The 23770-nt window shown below is 49.7% G+C and overlaps 1 protein-coding gene across 5 annotated transcripts in view; it reads left to right on the top strand.

Annotated features, from left to right (window-relative positions):
• RABL6 (RAB, member RAS oncogene family like 6) overlaps positions 1 to 21491 on the top strand; it is a 56360-nt gene extending 34869 nt beyond the window's left edge. For 3 of the 5 annotated variants that reach the window (XM_027703376.1, XM_027703374.1, XM_027703378.1), the window contains 7 exons: positions 2309 to 2646; positions 4948 to 5113; positions 13654 to 13872; positions 14504 to 14852; positions 16931 to 17102; positions 18707 to 18756; positions 19446 to 21491. In XM_027703376.1, the coding sequence (XP_027559177.1) occupies positions 2309 to 2646; positions 4948 to 5113; positions 13654 to 13872; positions 14504 to 14852; positions 16931 to 17102; positions 18707 to 18756; positions 19446 to 19649 (1498 nt within the window). In that variant the 3' untranslated portion in view covers positions 19650 to 21491. Of the gene's footprint in view, positions 1 to 2308; positions 2647 to 4947; positions 5114 to 13653; positions 13873 to 14503; positions 14853 to 16930; positions 17103 to 17631; positions 17942 to 18706; positions 18757 to 19445 lie in introns of those variants that run through there. The other 2 variants (XM_027703375.1, XM_027703377.1) reach the window with 2 other exon arrangements.
• The last annotated feature ends 2279 nt before the right edge of the window (positions 21492 to 23770 follow it).

Here is a 23770-nt window from a genome sequence, read left to right as displayed (position 1 = left end):
GCTCCAGTCTCTGCTGTCTGTGAACAGTGACAGGATCTAAGGGAACAGCTGGAGCTGTGTCAGGGGAGGTTTAGGTTGGATATTAGGAAAAGGTTCTTCCCCCAGAGGGTGGTGGGGCACTGAACAGGCTCCCCAGGGCAGTGGGCACAGCACCAAGGCTGACAGAGCTCAAGGGGCATTTGGACAACACTCAGGCAACATGGTGGGATTGTTGGGGTCTCCTGTGTGGAGCCAGGAATTGAACTCGATGATCCTTGTGGGTCCCTTTCAGCTCAGGATATTCCATGGTTCTGTGCTTCTATGACAGTGATCTCAGGGGACAGGCAGTGGGCAGAGTGTGAGAGCCAGGCTCCTGCATGGCTGCGATTGCAGTCTTTAGTCCAGTCTTCTGAAATGAGTGAGGTGAGTCTTTCCCAACCATTCTCATCTGGTGAACTGGGAGCAAGAGCACTTGTTTCCTCGGCCTTGAGCAGATGAAGATTTCCTTTGTACTGCCTAATTTCTTCCTATTTCTGTTACTTGGGATCATCCAGTTCTATCTGTATCTTGTCTCTATTCTCCTCTCTGCTGATGCTGCCTCCCAAGTTGCACCTCCTGACCATTTCCCTGGTCTCTGTGCTGCTCCAGTGAAATGTTGAAATATATCTCAAAGCCAGTCCTTGAGGAACTCTGCCAAGGATTTCTCTCATCAGTAATTCTGCTTTTTAGTGCTGCCCTTGATCTCCACTTCAGCCAGTTCTTTAGTTAGGAAGGACTGCTGGTTTTCCAATTCAAGTAACAGCTTTGTAGGGATGTTTTTCCCCAGGGCTCCAGACACTGCTGGTCACAAAGTATATTAGTTTCTTCCTTAAAAGTATATCAAGTTACTCCTTAAAATAGGAAATTATATCTAAAGGAGGTTTAGAGTCTCTTAGCCCCTACTGTTTGCATTCTGCTCAGCAGTCAGTCCAGGGAAGGTTCGGGCTGGCTCAGGTCCCTGAAGGACGAGGTCATGCTCTGTATGGGAGAGGAGCTTTACTTTGACATTCTCATTGCCTGAAGCACGATCGAGTTTGTCTTGCAGAACCAGCTGAACCCAGAGCCTCTGTGCTCGAATTCAGTAGGCTTAATGAAATGAGAGGCGAGACCGTGACGTGCTGGATTTTATACAGGATGCTTCACTTTGGGTGTCCTCTCTGTATCTCTCAGCTGTGCAGCATTAGCAGATCTGATTTTGAGACCATTTCATGGCAAGAGCCTGTCTCTCTGTCCGTGTTTCTCTGCTCACAGCTTGTGAACAGACTGCTGACCCTGCAGGATGCAGAGGGAGGCTTGGGTTAGGCTTGGGCTCCTTTTAGAAAAAGAGCTTTTCATTCTCTAGCAGTACAGGCTTTAATGCTCTTCCAGGCAGGAACCCAGCCAGGACCACAGCCTGCTGCAGAACTCCTGCTGCTTGGCTCCACTGTCTCCCACACGGAGGGGGAGTGTGTGCAGGGGGAGAGCCTGCCTGTGCATCTGAACACTGAAAGAAGGGTGATGGCACTCAGCCCTCAGGACAGCTCTTTTCTTTTGATGTTCAAGGATTCTCCTCTCAAATCCGTTCTTGGCTGATAAAGAGGTTATTATAGCAGTTGAGTTTTCTTGAACACTGATCCCTTCTACAGAATCTAAAACTGTGCCATTCCTATAGCACATACTCCCTTAGAGACATATGTCCAACAACTGACTTAAGGTTGCATTTGAAACCCTGGCATGTTGTTATAGTCTGTCTATCCAGGGAGTTCCCAGTAGTGTTGAAAATATAAGCTTCATCTTGCAGTGCAGAGCAGGTTGGGTGAGTTTAACTCATGTGGGTAAAACAGATTTATTGTGGCCTGGGGAGTCACAACATCACTGGAAGCAGATCCATACCCTCCCAGCCCAGCTGGAAGCAGACCCCTACCCTCCCAGCTCAGCACATAGACAAATAAAAAGGGCTTATAAAAAGAGGGAGAGGGACTTTTTATATGGGCAAGTAGTGGCAGGACAAGGGGTAATGGTTTTAAACTGCCAGAGGGCAGGGCTAGATGGGATATTGGGAAGGAATTCTTCCCTGTGAGGGTGGTGAGGCCCTGGCACAGGTTGCCCAGAGAAGCTGTGGCTGCCCCATCCCTGGAAGTGTCCAAGGCCAGGCTGGACAGGGCCTGGAGCCACCTGGGCTAGTGGAAGGTGTCCCTGCACATGGCAGGGAGGTGGAACAAGATGAGCTTTTAAGGTATCTCCCAACACAAACCAGTCTGTGATTATATGATTCTCGATTCCTTATATTTGTAATTTGTCCTTCCTACAGGTTTCTTGAAATGATGGAAGCCCGAAGTCAAGGACACACGTCACCACTAACAACGAACGGGCAGAGCCCTTCCTCTGGCTCCCAGTCGCCCATCGTACCTCCGAGCTCCACGTCGACGGGCAGCTCTAGTCCTGGCACCCCACAGCCGGCACTTGCCACAAGCTCCACCATCTCTCCTGACCCCCCACCATCCTTTTCACCGGTGCCCGCGCCCGAGGCCCCACAGCCCCACGTGCCTGTGCCAGCCCCCCCGGCCACAGCCCCCCCGCCCAAGCGTGGCATTATTGCACGGCTGTTTGGGACGGCCCCTGCCTCAGAGCCCTCTCCTCCCCAGCCAGGTAGGTGCTGGTGCAGGTCCAGGCAGGATGTCAGCTGTGGGCCTTCTGCTGTCTCTGGGCTGGGACAGAGGATGTTTCACACATCTTGTTAGAGTTGATGCTGATAACACCAAGGCCATGGGTTCATCCCCGAATGGATTCACTTAAGAGTTGGACTCGATGATCCTTGTGTGTCCCTTCCAACTCAGAACATTCTGTGATTCTATTTTATTTTCACTGTTTCCCTGTGAGAGGCTGAACAGACAAGTGTGTGAAGGCCCAGTGTGTGTGCAGCGAGGCTGTCACTCTCTATTTTTCTCCTGATCAGTGTTTTGGTTTGTCTCTGTGCTGGGCTTGGATGGGGACTGTGCCCAGCCAGCTGGGTGGTGGCTGTGGCATGCTTCAGGACCTTCCTGAACACACAGGAGACACTAATAAAATAAATAAAATAACTGTCAGGTTGTTACCAGGAGCACAAACACCTCTTGAATAGCAAGAAAAATGGTTAGAGAAGCTATTTGAAGTGCTGTCCTTGCACAAGTGTGTCAGCTCAGAGGGTCCTGTGTGTAGCAGACAGCAGTGGAGTGCTGAGTTTAAAGGTTATTCAGCCAGAAATGATCACGTAGGTCCAGGCTCCGCAGCGGATCCCCCTCCAGGGAAATAACGCTCCTGCAGAGCTGCTCCGGGAGGAGGGAGTTGGGCTTAGCTCCTGCCTCAGCACGGAGCAGCTTAGCCCTCAGTCCCAACTCTGCTGGACAGAGTGATGAGGCAGAGGCATCGAGGGTTTGTTGCATGTAATTTTACTGATCTGGACCTTAATTTACCTGTCACGTTCACTTTGTTTGCAAAGCTGACTGGAGCTGCAGAGCTGGCACTGCCTAAAAATCCTGACATGGTTTGAGTCACCATTTGGAAATACCTTCCCTCTCACACTGTCAATCCCTCGAGCTCCCAGTGCTGCCAAGGCACCCACAGAGAGAAAGGAGGAGGTGCTGGGAACGTCGGTTGCAATTTCAGATGTTGAAATGGTTCTGGTTTAGATCTGCACAGTGTTCTGCATCATAAACCTCTTCCCAGATATGACACAGTGCACCCATTTTGGTTTGCTTATGACTCTTCCTACCCAGAAAAAAAAAAACAAATACCAAAGAGGAACTAGATGTTAGAAATTCCTTGTCAATAAAAAACCTTTGTCGTATTGATCTGTAGGAAAAAAGAGACAAGTGGTCTACTACCAGTGTTAGAGCGTTTGGGTTTGGGGTTTTTCTTTTTCTTCTCTTCTTTTAACTCTCACTTAGCTTGAGAACTGTTTTGGGCTTGTGACCTGCAGCCCTGGTATCTCGGGATCCTTAGGGAGGGTTGCAAAAGGCAGCCAGGAAGAGCTGATGTGTCAGTGTTGTGAGGTTTCTGTAGTGTGCCAAGGGTCTGCACCTCCACTGGAATGTACCCAGGGACTAGTTCACTGGAAAGCAGCTGAAAAATCACTGTCACCAAGTAATCCTTGGATTTTTCTGGGAGCTGCTATTTAAGCTTTTCCTTGAAGTCTTGGAGAACTAATTCTTTTGGCTGGGGTTTAGCTTACACCAACGGTATTCTATGGCATTAGTGATAGCGTTTGTATGCAAAAATGATCTGAAAGCTGTGCTAGGAGAGCAAAAAGGAAGAAAAAAATAAGACACAAATCTTGTTCACCCAAAAGAAAAAAGCCTAGATATAAATTGCAGTGTGGGCAGAGGAAAAAGGTTGAATACTGCAGATTCCAAAAAGGTTAATCACTTCAGGCTTCTCAGTTATGCTAATTTCATGAGCTTTTATCCTGATACCTTAAAGATGGGCAAAGGTGTCTCTACAAATAAACTGTATTAAACTAAGCCTCTTCTTGAGGTAGCTCTTGAGCGTTTGGTTACACAGGACATCTAAAAGCACAGGGTGAACAATTCTGCCTTGGACAGTTACAGCTGGAAAAAGCAAGAGGATAGGAGAGAGTGAACTGAACAGTCTGGAAAAGGTAAGAGAATAGTGAGGGGACATCCCACAGGAGCAGTGCACATAGCACAGGTATAAAACCTGTGGTACAGGCAGTTGCAGCCCTCCCTGGAGAGCAGAGCCAGCCCGTGCCAGAGGTTTTCAATTCTAAACCACAGCAGCCATGCGTGATCTGTGAGTGCCTTCATGCCAGACTCTGGGCTGATTTATATCCTGTTCATAACCTCCCTCTGCCTCATGGTTGCTGCCACCCTGGGCAGCACAGATCTGGAAAAAGCCAATTTTTGTCTTGCTTGTGTTGACCCCCGTGTTTTACAACTCCTGTCACTAATGCAGATCCTACTGCTGCCACTCCTCCCCCCGACCCTGCAGCCCCTGCCAAGGTACAGAGCGTGGAGGACTTTGTTCCCGAGGACAGCCTGGACCACAGTTTTCTGGAAGACTCGGCGCCACAGAAGGACAAAGGGAAAGCACAGCCCAAACATCGTGTGGATAGGGAAAGGTAAGGAAAGGAGGGTGGAGGGAGGGTGGGACAGGGACACACCTGGATATGCAGCCTGGGTAACCTGCTGCAACCATTCAGACGGTGATTCCAGAGCAGTTAGCTGTCCCAGAGCTTTTCTGGGTATGTTATGGTCAATCCTAGCATTCACTGTCTCCCATTTAGTGACAAACACTACTCCCTGGAAAGGAGGAACAGCAGGAAAAGCAGGTTATCACCTTCCTGGTGCTGCTGTCTTGCTTTGTGCACAGGTTAAACCACTGGATCCTTTGGGTCAGGAAGGGATTTTCCTTCTGGCCAAACACACTGAATTATTTGCAGTATTTTCCTTCTGGAACACAGTGCACTTTGCAGGGATATTATGTTTTCCTTAATGAATATTTCCCTTCTGCAGAGGCCCAAAGCATGGCCAAGCTCCTTTGTGACCTGGTACTGCCATTCCTGAGACACTATAAAGGGATCTGGGGTTTGCTGGAAGGCACCTGGGGGCAATCCATAGCTGTGTGGAATTTTGGAAGGAAGGATGGAGAGGGTCATGCTCCTTTGGGAGTGTCACTGCATGGTTGCCTGCAGATTCCAAAAACCTCTTAAGGGGTGCCTTTCTTTTTCTTTGTCTATGTCTAATGTTTCTTCCCAACATTTTCTGTCTGAATTGGCAAGAGATTTGATGGGTTGGTAAGGAATGGTTTGGTTGATCACATCCAGATGGTAGTGATCCATGTCTCAAAGCCCAGGTGAAGATGAGTAACGAGTGGTGTCCCTCAGGGGTCTGTACTGGGACCAGTGCTGCTTAATGTCTTCATCCATGACACAGACAGTGGGATCAACTGCACCCTCAGCACATTTATCAGCAGCACCAAGCTGAGGGTGCAGGTGACACTCCTGAGGGATGGGATATCATCCAGAGGGACCTGGACAAACATGAGAGGTGGGCCATGGGAACCTCATGAGGTTCACCAAGGCCAAGCTAAAGGTGCAGCACCTGCATCAGGGCAACCCCTGCTATCAATCCAGGCTGGGGATGAACAGATGGAGCAGCCCTGGAGAGAAGGACTTGGGGGTGCTGGTGGGGGAGAGGCTGAACATGACCCAGCCCAGAAACCCCCTGTGCCCTGGGCTGATCCCACAGCTTGGGCAGTGGGGAGGGGAGGATTCTGCCCCTCTGCCCCCTCAGGTGAGACACCCCTGCAGAGCTGCCTCCAGCTCCGGGGTCCCCAACATCAGAAGGATGTGGAGCTGTTGGAACGAGTCCAGACGAGGCCAAGGAGATGCTCCGAGGGCTGGAGCTCCTCTGCTCTAGAACCAGGCTGGGAGAGCTGGGGGTATTCAGCCTGGAGAAGAGAAGGCTTTGGAGAGACCTTATTGCAGCCTTTCAGGATTCAAGGAAAGGTGAGGACAGTTTTTATCAGGGCCTGTTGCAATAGGACAAGAGGTGATCGTTTTAAACTAAAGAAGGGGAGATTCAGACTAGGTATAAGAAGAAGTTTTTTACCATGAGGGTGGTGAGGCAGTGGCATGGGTTGCCTAGAGAAGTGGTGGATGCCTCATCCCTGGAAACATTTCCAGTCAGGCTGGACAGGCCTCTGAGCAACCTGCTGCAGTTGAAGATGCTCAGTGTGGGGGGGCTGGAATAAGCTGAGCTTTAAGGTCCCTTCCAACCCAAACTGGTCTGTGACTGTAACTGTCTATCTCCTCCAAATGGCAGAGCTGTGCTTATGCCATAAGGTGGATTTTCTTTTTTTTTTCCCTTTTTTTCTTTTCCTGGCTTTGATGTTTTTTAACCAAAAAATAAGGGAAAGGGCGTTGTGTATACTGAGCTGCTCAGACAAGAGAATTTGTAGTGAGCTGTCTGAAAGCATACTGTCTCTTAAGAGGTGACCTAAGCATACTCACAGGCTCTGCATCCCTTTGCTTAGTATGTTCCTTGCCTGCTGCCTCTTGTCATCAACACTGGGTTAACCAAGAGAGTAATTGAACACTGACACTGCTAATCTGTGAATGTGGTGGATTCGGCATCTTTTGACATCTTTGTCATGATTCAGTGTTCTCTAGTTCAACCACAGCGACTTTAAATCAGTGCTGTGTGTGAGACTCAATTTCTGTCTAATGCAGGTCAACCTGAATCATCATCCCTTGTGATGGCAGAACATGTGGATGTTTTATTAAACTAAAAAAAAGGCAAGGAAAAAAATGTTGGTTTCTGGCAGCAGGGTGGCCTACAAAGTGTCTTGCTCATGGCTGTGGCTGAGCTGGGATATTTTTCTGTGTTTAACAAGAAATTGTCGTGAGAGCCAAGCCTGACCGTGCTGGGTTTGGCCAAGGGACTGGGTCCTGAAGTGCCCTCAGAGCTCTGGAGCTGCAGTTCTGCTGTGGGCAGGAGGCTGGATCTTTCACAGGGGCTTCTCTGCTCCAGAGCATCGGTCAGTAGAGGCAAATAGGTACAGGCAAACTGTATAAAAAGGCAAACGTGTTGAACAGGGGTGCAAGAACCCTTCTCCTTGGTTTAGAGTTGACATGTTTCTGGATGCTCTGATGTCCTTTTGCACTCTGTCCCCAATCTTGGTAGCCTTCCAGTGTCAGTGAGCTGGTGGGGGCAGAAAAAGAGACCCCTTTGGGCTTTCACAGAGCCCACACTCGTTCACAGCTTCATCCTTTGCTGACAGTGGTACCCAGTGCAGTCAGAACAGCTCTGTTTCCCTGGGAGAAGACCTTGCAGCACATCCCTGCAAATTGACATTCCTCTGCAGCCTGGCATCCCTGGCTTGCTCTGGTTTCTTCTGTAGATCACATAGTTTTCTCTGTGGTCTGGCAATTTGATGTTCTGTTTCTTGCCAAAAAGGGCCTACCACAATAAGCCAGATGTGCTGAAATTCAGACATGCAGATATGGCTCTGACCTTCATCTGCAATAACCATTTTCCTTCAGGATACCAGTTACAGCCCCATGGTACCCGGGAACAACATGCAGGTTCTGTAAGCACTGTCCTCAATAATCAGCTTCTGCTGCAGTGAGGAGGTGGTTGTAATTGCAACAAAATCTACTGCTGCAGAAATTTATCTCTGACCTAAAGAACACAGTCCTGTGAAACCACTCAAACCTCAGGGAGATTTTATTGGTTTTAAAAAATTAAATCCTAAAAGCTGCTTTTCCCCTGTATCCGAGTGAGGAACAAGGCCTGAGAATATACCAGCAAGATGCTTCCAGGTCTCCTGGTCATTTTGAAGCAGATGCCTGAGTGCTGAGCTTACACAGCTCACCCACACTGCTTCTGGGTGCACTGGAGCCAAGGTGGGCTCTGAAAGTGAAGAGCCGTTGAAGATGTGGCAGAAGAATGGGCCATGGTTTGAGACTTTGTGAAGTTACTTCTCTTACCCAAGTCAGAGGAATTGCCTCAGTGACTGTAAGCAAGAGCCCTGCAGTGAGCTCTGAGAACACCTCAGCGCACTGTGGTTTCGTATGTGGAGCAGAGATACATTCACAGCCTTGGAAGGCACCTTGGGGGTCGTCTGGTCTAACCTCCCCCCTCATCTGGGGCTACTCAGAGCCAGTTGGCTTCTGAATATCTCCATGGATGGAGAATCCACAGCCTCTCCAGTGCCCAGGCACACCATCAGTGGAAAAAGTGTTTCCTGATGTTCGTGGGGAATCTCCTGTATTTCAGTTTGTGCCCCTTGCCTCTTGTCCTGGCATCAAGCAGCAGTGAAAAGAGCCTAGCTCCACTTTCTTTATACCTCCTTCAGCTGTTTAAATACCCTTTCAGGGTCCCCCCAAGCCTTCTCCAGACTAAGCAGTCCTGACTCTCACATGGGAGGGCCTTTCCTCTTGTGAGTGTTGCTCCAGTAAGTTAATCAGTTATTCATCCTCATGGCCCTTGGTTGGACTCACTCTCTCCAGTGTGCCTGTGTGTCTCTTGTACTGAGGAGCACTCAGAGCTAGACACAGGACTCCATCTGTGGCCTCACCAGTGCTGAGCAGAGGGGCAGGATCACCTCCCTGACCTGCTGGCCTCATGAAGCCCAGGATACCATTGGCCTTCTTGGCAGCAGAGGCACCTTGTTCAGCTTGGCACCCCCAGGAACCCCCAGGCCCTCTTCTGTCGAGCTGGTGACCCCCAGCATGTATTGGTGTGTGGGGTTGTTCCTCTCCAGGTGCAGGACTTCACACTTCCCCTTGTTGAACTTCATGAGGTTCCTGTCAGCCCATTTCCAGCCTGTCCACGTCCCTCTGAGTGTCAGCATGACCCTCTGGGCATCAGTCACTCTTCCCAGTTTGGTGTCACGTGCAGACTTACTGAGGGTACACCCTGCCCCGTCGTCCAAGTCATTAATGAAGGTGATAAACAGGACTGGGCCCCATATTAATCCCTGAGTACACCTCTAGTTTCTGGCCTCCAAGCAGACTTCATGCCCAAGTCTACTCTCCCGAGCTCCAGCTTGCTTTTTAGTTTCCTTCCTGCCCTTAGGATCCTGAATTTCACCAAGGCTGCCTTTGACCTTCACTCTCCCAACATGTGCCCCATGTTTTGCAGGTGTGAGGTCCAGCAGAGCACCTTTCACTGGCTCCTCTATCCCTCGGAGGAGGATGTTACCTTTAGTGTGCTCTGGGAACCTCCTAGGTTGCCTACATCTTGCTGTCTTGTCCCTCCAGCAGGTATTCAGTTGGTTGAAGTCCATGGGGACCAGGGCCTGTGAACATGAGGCTGCTCCTCTCTTTTTTTGTGCGGGGCCTGATGCGCTTGTTCTTCCCAGCTGGGCAACCTGTTGCAGGCACCACCCACTGTGGTGTCACCTTTACCTGTTCTCTCTGAAACCCTGACCCCTAAGCTCCCAGCTGGCTCCTCATCCTTCCCCAGGCAGAGCTTGGTGTGCTCAGGCTGCTCCCTCCCATGGAGGAGGGCAAGGTCTGCCCTGGCTGTGAGCAGGATGTTGTGCTGTGTCACTAAACTGCTTCCTGAGCTCCGGGGTGCGTTTGCTGCCAGTTGTAAGAATTTGTTTGCTCTTGTTGAGCTTTAGAAATTCTGGCATTTGTTGAAGTAGGGAATTCTTGATTCTTTTGCAATGATGTTTTGTCAACTTCCCCCATTCCCTGCTCCATAACATCTCTAAAATAATGGAGCAAGAATTGACATGGAGCAGCAATGTTAGAAAAAACATCTTTTTTCCTGAAATGTGCTCTCAGTGAGGAATGTGCTCCTGCCTGTGGAATAGGGCTGTTCTCCTTAAGAATCAGACATCTGTGGAACCTTCCAGCATTTAGTGACAGCTCTTGGGGTTGCTGTAGCTAAACCCCAGCACAGGCCTATGGAGATGAATGGAGTCCTGGGTTTTGTTTAATGCTATGTTATGGTTCTTTGACTTGCAATAGAAAACTCCCCGGATCAGTTTCTTTACCAGTTAATTAGGAAGGCATTTCAATCTCCCAGTTTGCTGTTTCAGAACTTAATTTGCTGCTCTTTAATCTGATACCCTGAGCCAGCGTGTAAGCGACTGCTCCAAAGGAGCTCCTGCTTTGGCTCCTGCTGGGTCAGGCTGGCCTGGGTCCTGGGTGGTCTGGAGGTGTCTGAAAGCCAGTTTATGTTGTACCTGGCGGTGTTCCTGATCTGTCTTCTCAGCATCCCTAGCTATATCTTAAATGTTGATTAGGCTGCTATGCCCTTGCATCTGAAGGGCTATGAACTGATTCTTTGCTTTTATGGATCTCTTGTGCATATAGTGGTGCCCAGCTGCACCAGCCCAAGGGAGGGAAGCCAAGGACAGTGGTTCACTGTAGAAGGCCTCCATCTCCTAGAACACAGCCATGCAGGCTCATCCTGTGACATGGGATTCCCTCAGTTTACCTGCTTTATTAGAGCTTGGGTTTTTCCCTCTTTCTTTATCCCCAAAAAAGGACATGGCAAGAGGATTCTGGTGGCTGCCCTGGGGCTGCAGCAACACAACCCATCCAGGTGTGAGGCCCTGAGCTCAGGTTGCAGCAGGGTTTGTTTCCTCCCCAGCAGCCAATCTGTCACTGAGGACACCCCGGCAGGCTCTGTGATCAGAGCAGACCTCAGCCAGTGTAGTCAGTTTTTGGGGGGTACCTGTGCCCGAAATCACACTGGCTCAATACTCATGCCAGCTTGGCAGTGCCTCAAGGGTTGGAGAGAGCCATTCAATGTGCTTGGGTTTGCATGCTCTGCCTTCCTTCCAGCTGGAACCTCAGGACCACAAGCTGATCCTAATTTTTCCTTGTCAGACCCTGTTTATACTGCAGCAGTGATTTTCCTGATGTACATTCACTCCACTGCTCTGCTCTTAAGCTGTCGCTCAGCGATCTGTGTTGGTTAGACATGGAGGCAGTGCACTCACTGCGAAGGGAGGTGACCCACTTTGGCGAGGGGGGGGTAGAAACATGGATGTTCCATTCGGACTAGGAATGCTGGAAAGGCTGCAAGTCTGGATGGTGTGTGGTAAGACAGTGGCAGCAATGTCTGAAGAGCCCCTGTGCCTGATAGAGTAGTGATGTGTTAAAGGAATGCAATGTCTTCAGTTCAGAATAATATCCTGCCGTTTTTAGGATGCCACTCCATTTTCTATTCAGTGCATTTCAAGAGGAAACTCTGCCAGTGCTTTGCAAACCTCAGGAATCGCTCACTTGTCATTCCTCCAGCCTTGGGGGCTGGTTTGGGCACCAGTTTTCCTCTCCTTTGTGTGGCCAGGCTGTGTGCCTGCTTCCTGGCTTGGCATGAGAGCAGCAGTGTTAGTGATGAAGGGGCTCTTCAGCAGCCTGTCCCTGCTCAGCCACGCGCTGCACTGAGTCCTGAGAGCAGAGGGATCCACACCAGAAACAGAGAAAGGACTGATGTTGGCCCAGCTCTTGGCACTCCAACCCAGACAAGCACTGGTTGTGATCACTGTGGCTGCACCAGGTGTCATCAGCATGGTGTCCCATTGGCACAAATAACTCCATTGTCTGTTGGCAGATGTACTAACTCTTTAAAACTGACTTGTAAGCTGATATCCAGCCATATGAGAAGAGTCAGAGTGAGAAGTTACCATCATCCTGACAGTGTTTAGGGCATTTCTGTTCTCACCAGCACACCATCCTCCGCTGTCTTCCAGTGCTTGCCTTGTGCTACTGACTGGGAACACCACCTTCTTCCAGTTTAAGGATTTTGTTTATGTCTCTAAAATCTAATCTGTTCCAAGCTATAACAATTTTTTTTGTCTCTGCGTAAAAATGAAGGCTGTGCTTGTATAATCCATGTGGTGTCATTAAAAGGACAGTAACTTGTGTGTGGTGGGTTATTGGGGAGGAGCTAGGTATCTCTGTGAATAACACAAGTAGAACAAGGAAGAGTGATGCAAAGGCTCATCAGCTGAGCCTGGGGAAAATCTATATTTCTGACATGAGCAAATCCTTCAGAAAGTATTAAAATTGAGTCCTGGGGACATTCAGACAAGAATCCTCAACTTCAGCTACGAAGCTCTCAATCAAGCTGCCTCTTAACACAGAACTGTGCTACATCCAGGGAGGCTGACAGACTCCCAGCTCTGAATGTGTGTCCTTAGGTTAATTTAATTTTGGGAATGTTAAAGCATGGTCTGGATATCTGTCTGCTTCAGGGAGCACCACAGAAATAGAAACGATTCCAGGAAGCTGATAGCTGAGAGTGAGTTCCCATAGCAGTGACAGTGTATGATCAGGTTTAATTACAGGATGTGGAGATGAAGGCAGGCAGTTCCCATGGTTTGACTGACTGATCCTTGCATGTTGGATGGAGCTCCATGTTCTGATGGAGCTGAGGCCACAGGCTGCTCTGTACCAGTGAGGCTCACCTTTTCCAGCCACTTATTTCCAGCTTGAGAGGTGGCAGCTGCTGTGTGACGCATCCTAATGTGGCCTGTTTGGTGCAGGGCTCATGCCAGTGCTGCAGCCTGCAGGGAGCAGGTCCAGCCTGAGCTGGGCAGTGGGCAAGGGAAGGCTGGCACTGCATAGAATCACAGAATCACCAACTGGTTTGTGTTGGAAGGGACCTTAAGGCTCATGTCATTCCACCCCCTGCCATGGGCAGGGACACCTTCCACTAGCCCAGGTTGCTTCAAGCCCCGTCCAACCTGGCCTTGGACACTTCCAGGGATGGGGCAGCCACAGCTTCTCTGGGCAACCTGTGCCAGGGCCTCACTGCCCTCACAGGGAAGAATTTCTTCCTAATTTCCAGTCTTCCCTGCCCTCCTTCAGCTTAAGGCCATTCCTGTTTGTCCTGTCCCTCCAGTTCCTTGTCCCAAGTCCCTCTCCAGCTCTCTTGGAGCCCCTTTAGGCACTGACAGGGGCTCTCAGGTCTCCCTGGAGCCTTCTTTTGTCCAGGCTGAACAGCCCCAGCTCTCCCAGCCTGTCTCCAGAGCAGAGGAGCTCCAGCCCTTTAATCATCAGCTGCCCTGGGCTGAGAACGTTGCTCCTGAAATTGGCTGAGAAAGCCAGGCCAGCGTCAGTCTCTGTCCAAGGGGAGGCAGGTCTGTCCAGCCCATCCTGGGGTGGGTGTCTGATCACTGTCTGTTTTGCAGCGATGGAGAGGCAGCCGGGGGGAACCCCATGGTGGCAGGTTTCCAAGATGACCTGGATCTAGATGACAAAATTCCCAGCAGACCGGTGCTGGTAGGAGAACGGGTGCCCAGCAAGAACATCACTCTCTCCAGTGAGGAGGAGGAAGAGGAAGAGGTGAAGGACTCTAAAGTCATCCTCATACCAGATGGAGACAAAAACACGGAGCAGGAAAAAAAAAGGTACAAAGCACAGGCAGAAGTGTGGGGTTGTGCTGGCCTCTTCTCAGTCCTGCCACTGACCGTGTGCAGCCTCTGGGAAGTCTTGGTGTCTCTGTGAGCCTGTTCCTTCAGCTGTGAGCTGGGGCTGTAGTTACTGTAGGTGTAATTGCTTTGTGCAGTGTTTCCTGCCCCGTGCCTTAGAGCGCTGAGCTCCTGTGGCCGCTGGGACAGTTCTGCTTGGGAGTGGCCCAGCCTTTTCCTCAAATTTGAACAAGAGCCCATAACTGGGCACCAGAATGGCTGTTCATAGTGGTATGGGGAGGGGAGAGGAGTCAAGTTTTGGGTGAAGGGAGTGGAGTCACTCATTACACCCTGTGCTGGGGAGCAATGAGCTGGGTCATGTTCTCCACAAACCACATCCTGTGGGTGATATCAGGCATGATGTGCTGGCATGGACACCTGTGCCTCAGCATTCACAGAGACACGAGGGTTATCCTCAGCCTGAGTGGTGTGTTTGACCACACCCCCCGTAGGATGAACTGCCTCTCCCAGTGGGATGCACAATTCAGCCCTTCAGGCAGTCTCAGCTGTTAATTGTGCTTTGCTCCACAGAATGGGAGTGGACAGGCTCTGACGACTTGTTTCTTCTCAGGTCTTCCAGAAATTCTCTGAAACCACAGAGTGAAGCAATTTTGACCAAAGCAACTGACCCGAAGCCTCCTGACAGTTTACCTCCCCGTTCCAGCTCTGAACGAAACAGCAGCAGCAAGGTCAACACTGGCCTGGCAGCCACTGCTGCTGCCCCTGCAGCAGCAGCCCAGGCCTCAAAGGCCACTTCCCAAAGCAAAGGACTTGCTTCCAAGCAGAAAGTGGTCAAAGAGGAGAAGCCTGAGGAGTCTGACAGTGATCAAGAGGGACCAATAGCTACTCAGATGCTCTCATTTGTTATGGATGACCCAGACTTTGAAAGTGAGGATTCTGACAGCCAGAAGAAGAAAATGGTAAATAACATGCCTGTGTTGCTGTGAGCCATGCCAAGCTGAGCTGGAAGGGTTGAGGCATCTCCCTGAGCAGAGTCTTCATCTGTTCTCCCCTCCCTCAAGAGCAGTCGCAGCAAGGCAGGTGCTAAGCAACCTGCAGAGATTGATGTAAGCACAAACCCACCAATGCTCTGCATGTGAAAGCCACATGGCAACAAGAATCACAGAATCACAGATCCGTAGAATACCCTGAATTGGAAGAGGCCCACAAGGATCATCCAGTCCAACCCCTAAGCCCTGCACAGACACCCCACAATCCCACCCTGTCCCTGAGAGCATTGTCCAAACGCTCCTTGAGCTCTGGGGAGCCTGTTCAGTGCCCGACCACCCTCTGGGGGATGAACCTTCTCCTAGTATCCAACTTAAACCTCCCCTGACACAAGGTTTGTATTTGCAAACACAAACAAGATTTGTACTTATGTGTTTTACTGTGCTGCTTATTCTCAGCCAGTCCAAAGCGCAGCCAGTGCAGCAGCTGTGTAAGGTACAAAATACAAAGCTATTGGGTTTTCATCCAAAGTTTAACATGTAGAAGTGTGTCTCTGCCAGAGAGAGTGAGCTTCTTGCAGTCAATCCAGCAAGCAAAAGGCCATCACAAAATTTGCTTGGCAAAGCCTTAAGGGAAGAAGGAAGATCTGCCTGGGAAGGACTTTCCAGGATAGCCGAGGTGGCTTTAATGTCTGCAACATTCAGCATATCCTTGCAGGTGTCTGCTCAAACACAGGGTACACCAGGAGTCTCCCCACAGCCCCCCATATTACAGATGAAGAAAACACTTCTCCCACCCATCTTCTCTGAGCTGGTCAGAACTTACTGCGTGGCTCAAGATATCCCTGATTTCAGTGACCTGTACTCGCAGCCTGCGGAGCAATCCCTGGAAACTGCTGACAGTGATTTGTGATGGGCAGTGGCTGTTCAAGGGTGCCCTGGTGTCTGTGATAGCTGGTGTTCAGGGAGGTTTCCTGTGTCTGCATCATTCCAGAATCTTGTAGAAAGGGTGGTTGTCCCAGTTTCTTTGACCTTGCCTGTGTTTCATGCTGTTTATTAAGTAATTTTCCATTCATTTTGCATCTTTACTTCCTGCTTTTCTTGGCAGTTTAATGTGAAAGCGAAGTATTTGGAGCAAGTTTATATCTCTTGCATGTGCTGATGAGAAGGGATTGGTGAGGGTGTCAGTGCAGCAGTGTCAGGGAATGCCTGACAAAGGGAATGCCTCATAACAGGTGAATGTTTTCCCTCTGCAAGGTGTACTGGTCAAGCAAACGAGTAAAGCCATCACCATTAGCAAGGTGTGGGGCATTGCCTCGACCAGCAGCACAGCAAGGCTGTGTTCAGTCGGTATACAAGGATATAAGGTATATGGAAAGGTTGGATAACAAATTCTGAAAAGAATCAGTTGACAGTATCAGAAGATCATTAAACTGAATTTCCATTCCCATCATACAGAGACAGAGGATTTTTGGGTGGTATCCAGGCTCTGCACCATCCTGGGTTTTATCCCGCAGTGAAGGGGCAGATTTGCCCTGGGAGCACATTCCCTTTTAGCTCGATGAAGGGAGTTATTCTGCAAACACACTCTGCTTCCTTGGCCCTGCTGCCTCTGGCACCTGAGACCCACAGAGCTGCACAGCAGAAAGATTTTGTCTCTCAGGGCTGGAGGTGAGTTTTCAGCCTATTTGGTTTGATTTTCCCAAAACAGAGGTGCCTCCCCAGGGCAGAAAAAAGCTGATGCAGGTGGCATAACAGAGCTGAAGGTCTCATTTAATCCCTTTACGTTGGGAATTTGATTTCAGCAGCCCCAGTGTGAAGTTCTCAGAACACCATTGCCAGTACCAGTGCAACTGAGGCATTTTACCAAGGCAAGAAATAGAGCTCGTCAGATCCAGGAGGGCATTGATTTCCAGGCAGTAGCAGCTCAGTTCAGCTGCCATTTCCTTCCCTCCTGCCCACCTGCTGACATCTGACATTTTTGTGTACTAAATGGTTAGAGATTTTGGTTGAAGCATTTGACAGTGTTGCCTGCCTTTGCTTGTCTCTAGGATGAATTCCCAGTGCGGGAAGATCTCTCAGAAGTATCTGATGATGATACCTCACTGGCAAAGCCACCCCAACCTGTGAAATCAACAGTCCCCTCATTTAAACTGAAAAATGACTCAGATCTCTTTGGTTTGGGTTTGGAAGAAGCTGGTCCCAAGGAGAGCAGCGAGGAAGGTAAAGTTCACACCTTATGTCCACTCTTGCTGCTTTTGTTTGCAAGGCATCTGTTTTTTCCAAAGTGGTTCCAGGGTGTCAGCAAACCAATTTGTACTAAATAAAACACCCTCTAACTTCATACAGTGCCCTATGTGAGTCTGTAATCTGGTTTAACACAGCATAAGTAGCTTTAAATTTTTCCCCATGAGGAGATAGGGAACTTGGCTTGTCCATGGCACCAGCCATGTATTATTTTAGTCCCAGCTGAAAGCAGAAGCACATCTTTCACAAGCTGCTGCTGTGTAAGGCTTCCTGCTTAGCCTTGCCTGTCTGGCAAGTGCTGTTCAGCATTGCAGTGTCCACATCCTCAAGAATTTGGATCAACTTGAGCGCAATGCTCTGACATACCCTGCCAATTTCCTCTTCTATTTTTGGGAAAAGTGCGGTGGGATCTTGATCACAACCTAAACATTCCTCAGGCTGTATTTTTTCGCCCTGTTCCCCGAGGGAACAAATCTTACTTGTGCAAATAATTCCTGATGTCTAGGCATTACTGCAAAGCAACTTCTATAGACCTGCCCTGATGTCACGATGAAAGATGGGAAGTTAAAGACTTAAGGAAGGAAGAAAGCTGTGAGCAGCACCAGAGAGAGCTGTTCCAAAAGTGTGAGCAAGGTATCACAGGCTGCCATGGCTTCATCAGCTTGTCACTCTGAGCTGCTGAACAGCAGAGCTTGAAATAGCTACAAGTGCATCTGCAGAGGCCCGAGTCAATAATTTAACTTCAGTTTAGCATCTTTAATAATTGACTGTGGGTTCCTCCTATCTCCTCTTTTGGTGATAAATATAAAACCGTTTCTCGGTCGTCAGTCTTTGGAAGGCTGTGTAGGTAAGAGTGACAGTCAAATCGCACATGTGAAATGTGGTGCAGTCATGAAGCCCTCTGTGAAACAGCCAAGCAGATACTCTGCTGTTCAAGGAGGTTTTGGGCAGAGACAGTGGAAGCTCAGCAGCCACAGTCACATGGGACAAATGTTGTGACAGTGATGGACTCTGGGACTCATTTAATAGTATTCACCCCTGTAGAGTAGGGCTGCAGCAGGGATGCTTTGGGGATGTAATTTCCATACACAGTGTGAGCAGCAGTGAGTATTGGCCTGTCAGGGTGTCCTATCTGCTGGCACCATGTCCTCAGTTGTCCTCAGAGAAGCACAAACCATGCCTGGGAGGATTTCCATCAGAGAAAAGCTGTTCCCGGGAGCTCTTCTTCAGTTCTGGAAATAGTAATCCAGTCCCAAATTTGGCCTTCAGACCATTTTGTAAAGCTGGTCTCTAGATTTGTTTCTTAGTAGCTGTGACACAGTGAATGCCGGGTCAGTGTTGATAACACAGATCATAATTAATGCTCATAATTAAACAAGATGCATATTGTTGAGTCAGGGTGCGAGTGCTGGAGCCTGTGTTGGTTTCTAGAGGGGCACAGTTTGTCCTGAGATGTCAGCATTGCCGTTGCCCATGGCTCCAGGATGGAGTATTTTGTTCTCAGAAATGGGTCCAGGGCAGAATTGCATCTCTTACCATTTAAATTGAGTAAAAACAATGCTTTTTTTCTGTTTTAATAGATAAACAACCTTCTAAGGAGAAAAAGAAGAAGAAAAAGAAAAGCAAAGAGGTACTGTTTAATTCCTCAGAGCTGATCTGCCATGTTATCTACCAGCCAAGAACAGGGGTGACCTTCTGTGGTGTCCTCTGGGAACCTGGTGGACTCCCTTCCCTGTTCACATCCTGCAGCTGATGTGTGCCTCCCAGGCTCTGCAGACCATTGAGCTTCAAACCAAGCTTTTAGAGCAGTTGAATTTTGAAAAGGGAGTGTTTGAGCTTGTAAAATACAGGACGAGGCAGAGCAGTGCATCTGTGCTGAACTGAGAGTGTTCATAGCATAGATTTTTCCCGAGCAGAGGGGTGTCCCCAACAGACCTAATCTCAGGGACAGTGAGAGAAGTCTGCAGAAGTCTTTTTCTGTGCCATTTCTGCCTGTCCAATACAGTGGTATTGTTGGGCATAAACTACCTGACAGACCACTGCTACATATAAGCCAGGTGGTCTGTCCGCTCTTCTGTCCAAACTTGCAGAATGGTCTTCTGGAATTAACTCCAAACCAGCCTTGGTAGTAGATGCTTCACCCTAACCTGATCCAGTTGAAGATGTCCCTGCCCATAGCAGGGGTTTGGACTAGGTGATCTTTAAAAGGTCCTTTCCAACCATTCTGTGATTCCCATCAGAGCCAAGTGTCAGAGTAGTATATCCTGGGTCACTGGAATACTCAGAGGATTTACTAATAAAAATGCTCTCATTTTACAGGAAGAGGACAAGTCAGTGAAAAAGAAGAGCAAACACAAGAAGAGTAAGGAGAAGGAGGAGAGCAAAGAGGAGAAAGAGAAAAAGAAAAAGAAAAAGAAGAGCAAGGAGAAAAGCAGTGAGATAGATGAACTTGAGGCTTTTCTTGGCGGAGGAGGAGCCAGCATGAGCAAGCCACGGGGCGGGGGGGACTATGAGGAGCTGTAGGCTGGCTGTAAACTCTGCACCGTGGCTGTCTCCATCTTCTCTGACGAGTCACCCCAGGACAGGCACAGATGTGTAAAGCTTTGACCATTTAATGTATATTCTCTCAAACCAGAGTGAGCAAAACAAAAGCTTTACATCTGTGTTTTCTAGCCTGGTGCATCGTTACACAAAGCAAACGCAGCTGAGATGTACGTGAACCAGAGGAAGGTTCAGGGTACGGCTTTCAAGCTGTCGGCTTTTCTCCTTCCAGAGATGCCCTGTCGAGTCACTGGCAGGGTGTGGGGGTGAGGGGACCTGCCTCCTGCTCCATCCCTGCTGCATTCCACTCCTGCACACTTGAAATTCCTGTCTTGTTAAGAGGAGTACAAAAACATGCCGCATGAACGCATCGTGCTTGACTGTCTCAAGTCTTTAACTTCTTATCCTTCCTATTTTTTTAAGGAGAAAGGTGATATTGGCCATAGCTTCACCCAGCAGTTGATGAGCTTTAAGTCAAGCAGATCATCTATGGTACAGCTCTCTAAAGTAGCAGGCGCAGAGCCAGTGTGAAAGAGAGTGTGTGTGATTTTTGGAGCCCTTTGAACGGGACCTTTCTGCACAGCAGCTTAATTAGCCCTCACTGGTGCTGCTGTTGGAATTCATGAAGCCCATTGATTTCCGTGGCCCCAGTGTCTCAGACACTACGTGTAAGCTGCTATGCAGTTTGGGAAAACAATGCAAAGTGGAAAGCTAACCTGAAAGAGAGAGAAAAATCAGTGCTTTTCTGCACTTCCCACTCTTAAATTTGCATATTCCAGAATCCCCTCCCGCCGGGACCTCTCAGGGACATGACTCCGTATGGAAATGAAGATATCCAGAGCTTCAGAATTGGCTACAGGGCAGTGTTGGCATGGCAAGGCATTTGCTTCTCAGGCATTTTACAGTCAGGCTGTAAAGCCCCAGCTGCCGCTCTGCACCGAGAGGGACCAGCACTGCAGCTCAGCAGCGTCCGTCCTGCTCCAGCTTCTGTCCATACTGCAGCCAGCCAGCGGGCTGCCTTTCCTGCCCCAAGCAGAGCCCGCTCTGCCCTGTGTTCGGGAAGCCTTTTAGTTTTTGCTTTGAACTTAAACCTGTGGATTGGTACCCGCTCAGCACCCACTGGATGGGCACTACGGCCACCCGCGGTGCTCGCCTGTGCCTCAGTGAGCAGCCTCTGTGTTTGATGGAGTGGTCAGTTCTCTGTGCTCCTCCTGATTTGGTTCTGGGGTCCCTTGCTCAGCTCAGACGGTGAAGCTCCCTCCAGGTTCTGTGCATTACATTTCCCTCTTGCTTGTAAGTTGATTTGAGGTTTGGTTTTGTTCTCCCTCTCCCCTTTTTGTTGTAAAATGTCAACCATGAAATCCAAACTGGACTTTCCTTCTGTGTCCCTATCAAGCAATGTGTTCTTTTGATCCGTTATCCACTCCAGAGCTGTCTTGACCAGCAGGCATTCTACTGCTCCATTTTTCTTTTTCTTGCCCACAAAATGCACTTGTAACCATTTCCCTATAAAACAAACTGGTTTTTTGCTGCATGAGCAGTGTATCGTTCAGGTCTGTTTGCCATTAGCATTTGCCTCCTCTGAGCATTCCACGTGACACTGTAGGGAAATTGCATGGGTCTGTTCAAACTGCACATCTGGGGAGGAAAAGGAAGATTGGGACAGGACCGGTTTGCAGCATGAAGGCAGGTGGGCACTTGAGCCTCAGCTGCTGCAGTCCTGAAAGCACTTCTGTTCCACCAGGATTTTGGGTCATGTTCCATTTCTGCATCGAAAAACCCTGGTACAGTCCATTCTGACTATAAAGCTCTGTTGTACACCTGCCTCTGCACATCTTCTTCTCCCTCAGAGTGCTCCTGCCCGGGCTCAGGAGCTGTGTGTCCCTCCACACCCTGTCACAGAGGGGTGTCTCCCTGCCCCTCCCCAGGCTGCTGTTCCCAACCTTACAGGATGAGGCATGGAATTAAAAAATGAGTCCAAAAAAAGGAGCTGAATGTAAAAACCATGAGCTCTTTCCCCAAAACTGAAGTCTGCCCTGAGGGAGCTGTCGCTTTCCCCAGTGTGGAAGGGTCAGTGGTTTTGGTCAGATGTGGTTAGCAGGGGGCTGTACTGGTACCCCATCCCTCCTAACACGAGCTCTCCTCAGTTTGTCTGGCACCTGGGCCAGGTTTGCCACTGTAGGAGCCTTCACACTCCCTGTGGCTTGTCAGCACAAGGAGCTGTGGTGAAAACAAGCAAAGATTAGTCATTTTGTTCTAAAATACTCCCGTAAAGAGGAAAAGCAGATGTGGGAGCTGGCTCTGCTTACACTAGAGCCTCAGGAGGGCATGTGGCATGGTTTGACTTTTGCAGCGAGACCAGAGAAATCCTACCCTGTGGGTGAAGCAGGAGTGTGGAAGGGAATAGCAGCAAGAAGGCACTTTTTATAATACACACAAAATCACAGACTGATTTGGGTTGGAAGGGACCTTAAAGTTCATCTTGTTCCATCCCCCTGCCATGGGCAGGGACAGCTTTCACTAGACTATGTTGCTCCAAGCCCTGTCCAACCTGGTCTTTTTAGACTTAAGCTTCTCCCTTTTCCAGGGGATGCTGAACTGGTTCGGGCTACAGCGTGAGGTGTGATCCAGAGCCAGCAAGTGTGAGGGAGGGGAGAAGGAAACAGGCCTTGTCTGAGCCAGGCTCTCCCATGCCCAGCCTTTCAAAGAAGCTAAATATAAAAAGTATGTGTACGTGCCTGTCATTAGGGGGAAGCTTCTGCAGGATCACATTGATATAAATAGTTCCTCTGAGCATCTCTAGAGGTACCAGGGTATTTGCTTTTGGGTTTTATCAGTCATCCAAAAAAAAATCAACAGCTTGAGGCTAAGGAGCTGCAGTTTCTTGAAGCTAACACTGGCCAGGGCTGCAGCATTACTGCTCCCTGGGTTTGGAGCAGTAGGAGGGAGAAGAGCAAATTGATTGCTGCAATTCAGCTGGGGCTGGTTCCTCGGCACAGCACAAGGAGCCTCGTCCATGGGGGACAGGGCACTGCCTTCTCCCCTGCCTGGCTGTGATCCACGGGACCCTCGGCCACCATCCGACTGCATCTTGGCTTCTGCTGTGCCAGCTGGGAGCCAGGCTACTCGAGATAAGCCAGGAGAGTAACTCCATGGGTGCCTGCTCCCACCCACTGTGTCCTTCCAGCCATGATGGCTCAGGTGCTGCCCCAGACTCTGTGGGGTGTTTATTTCGGGAGTGTTCCTTGCTGTACCCACCCCTGGAGTGGGACAACCCAGTGTGACAGTTCACAGCTCCCATCACTCCCGGTGTGTGACAATGCAGCTGCTGTGGTGGGACATGGTGCAGTCAGAGTCCTGACTGACATTCTGATCTTAGCAGGCTTCACCTGGCTGCCTGGCAGCCCTGTGGCTCCTCAGCTGGGAGCTGGTTCTGGGGAGACCTTCCAGCTGCCCCGGAGTGACCTGACTCCTCTGTGCTGTACCTGTTCTCCCCAGGGATTCCTCCTGTGTGCACAACATTTCCCTCCTGATTTCCCTCCCTGCCTGCTAAAAAAGCTCTTTCTTATGTTGATCTGTGTTAGTGGCTGTCACAAAACTCATCCCTGCAGGAGGTCCAAGCTGCTGAGCCGTGTGCCCCAGCCCTGCAGGGCCTGTGCCGAAGGGACCATGGCTCTGATGCCTGGCCTGTGGCTGCCTCTTTTCCCTGTCAAACACCATGTAGGGAACAAGCACCAGGACAGGCTGATGGGCCCCTGCAGCCCCCACTGCCGCCACTCCAGCTCAGTTTTTGGCATCCCTGGATTTCACCAACCATGGCAGGAGGTTGGAACCAGCTGATCTCTAGGGATTCTTCCAACCCAAGGCACTCCATGATTCTATAATCCCTGTGGAAAGTTGTCCATCACCTTCTGCCTTGGGGCTTGAGAGCTGTCTGATCATTGCCATCCAGATTTATTCCTGGACAATTTATGCTGATTTGTTCCTTTGATAGAACTGTTGTTTAAGTGCTGCTCCCTCTTCCCAGCCCTTTGCCAAAGGGGCTCTGTCCCTGCTCTGCCATTTTCCTGTGGGCCAGTCCATCCCCCAGCTGTGCCCATTGG

This window comes from Neopelma chrysocephalum, unplaced genomic scaffold (assembly GCF_003984885.1).
Source record: "Neopelma chrysocephalum unplaced genomic scaffold, ASM398488v2 Primary Assembly neopelma1_226, whole genome shotgun sequence".
NCBI lineage: Eukaryota > Metazoa > Chordata > Aves > Passeriformes > Pipridae > Neopelma > Neopelma chrysocephalum.
This window is presented reverse-complemented; position numbering and strand designations above follow the sequence as displayed.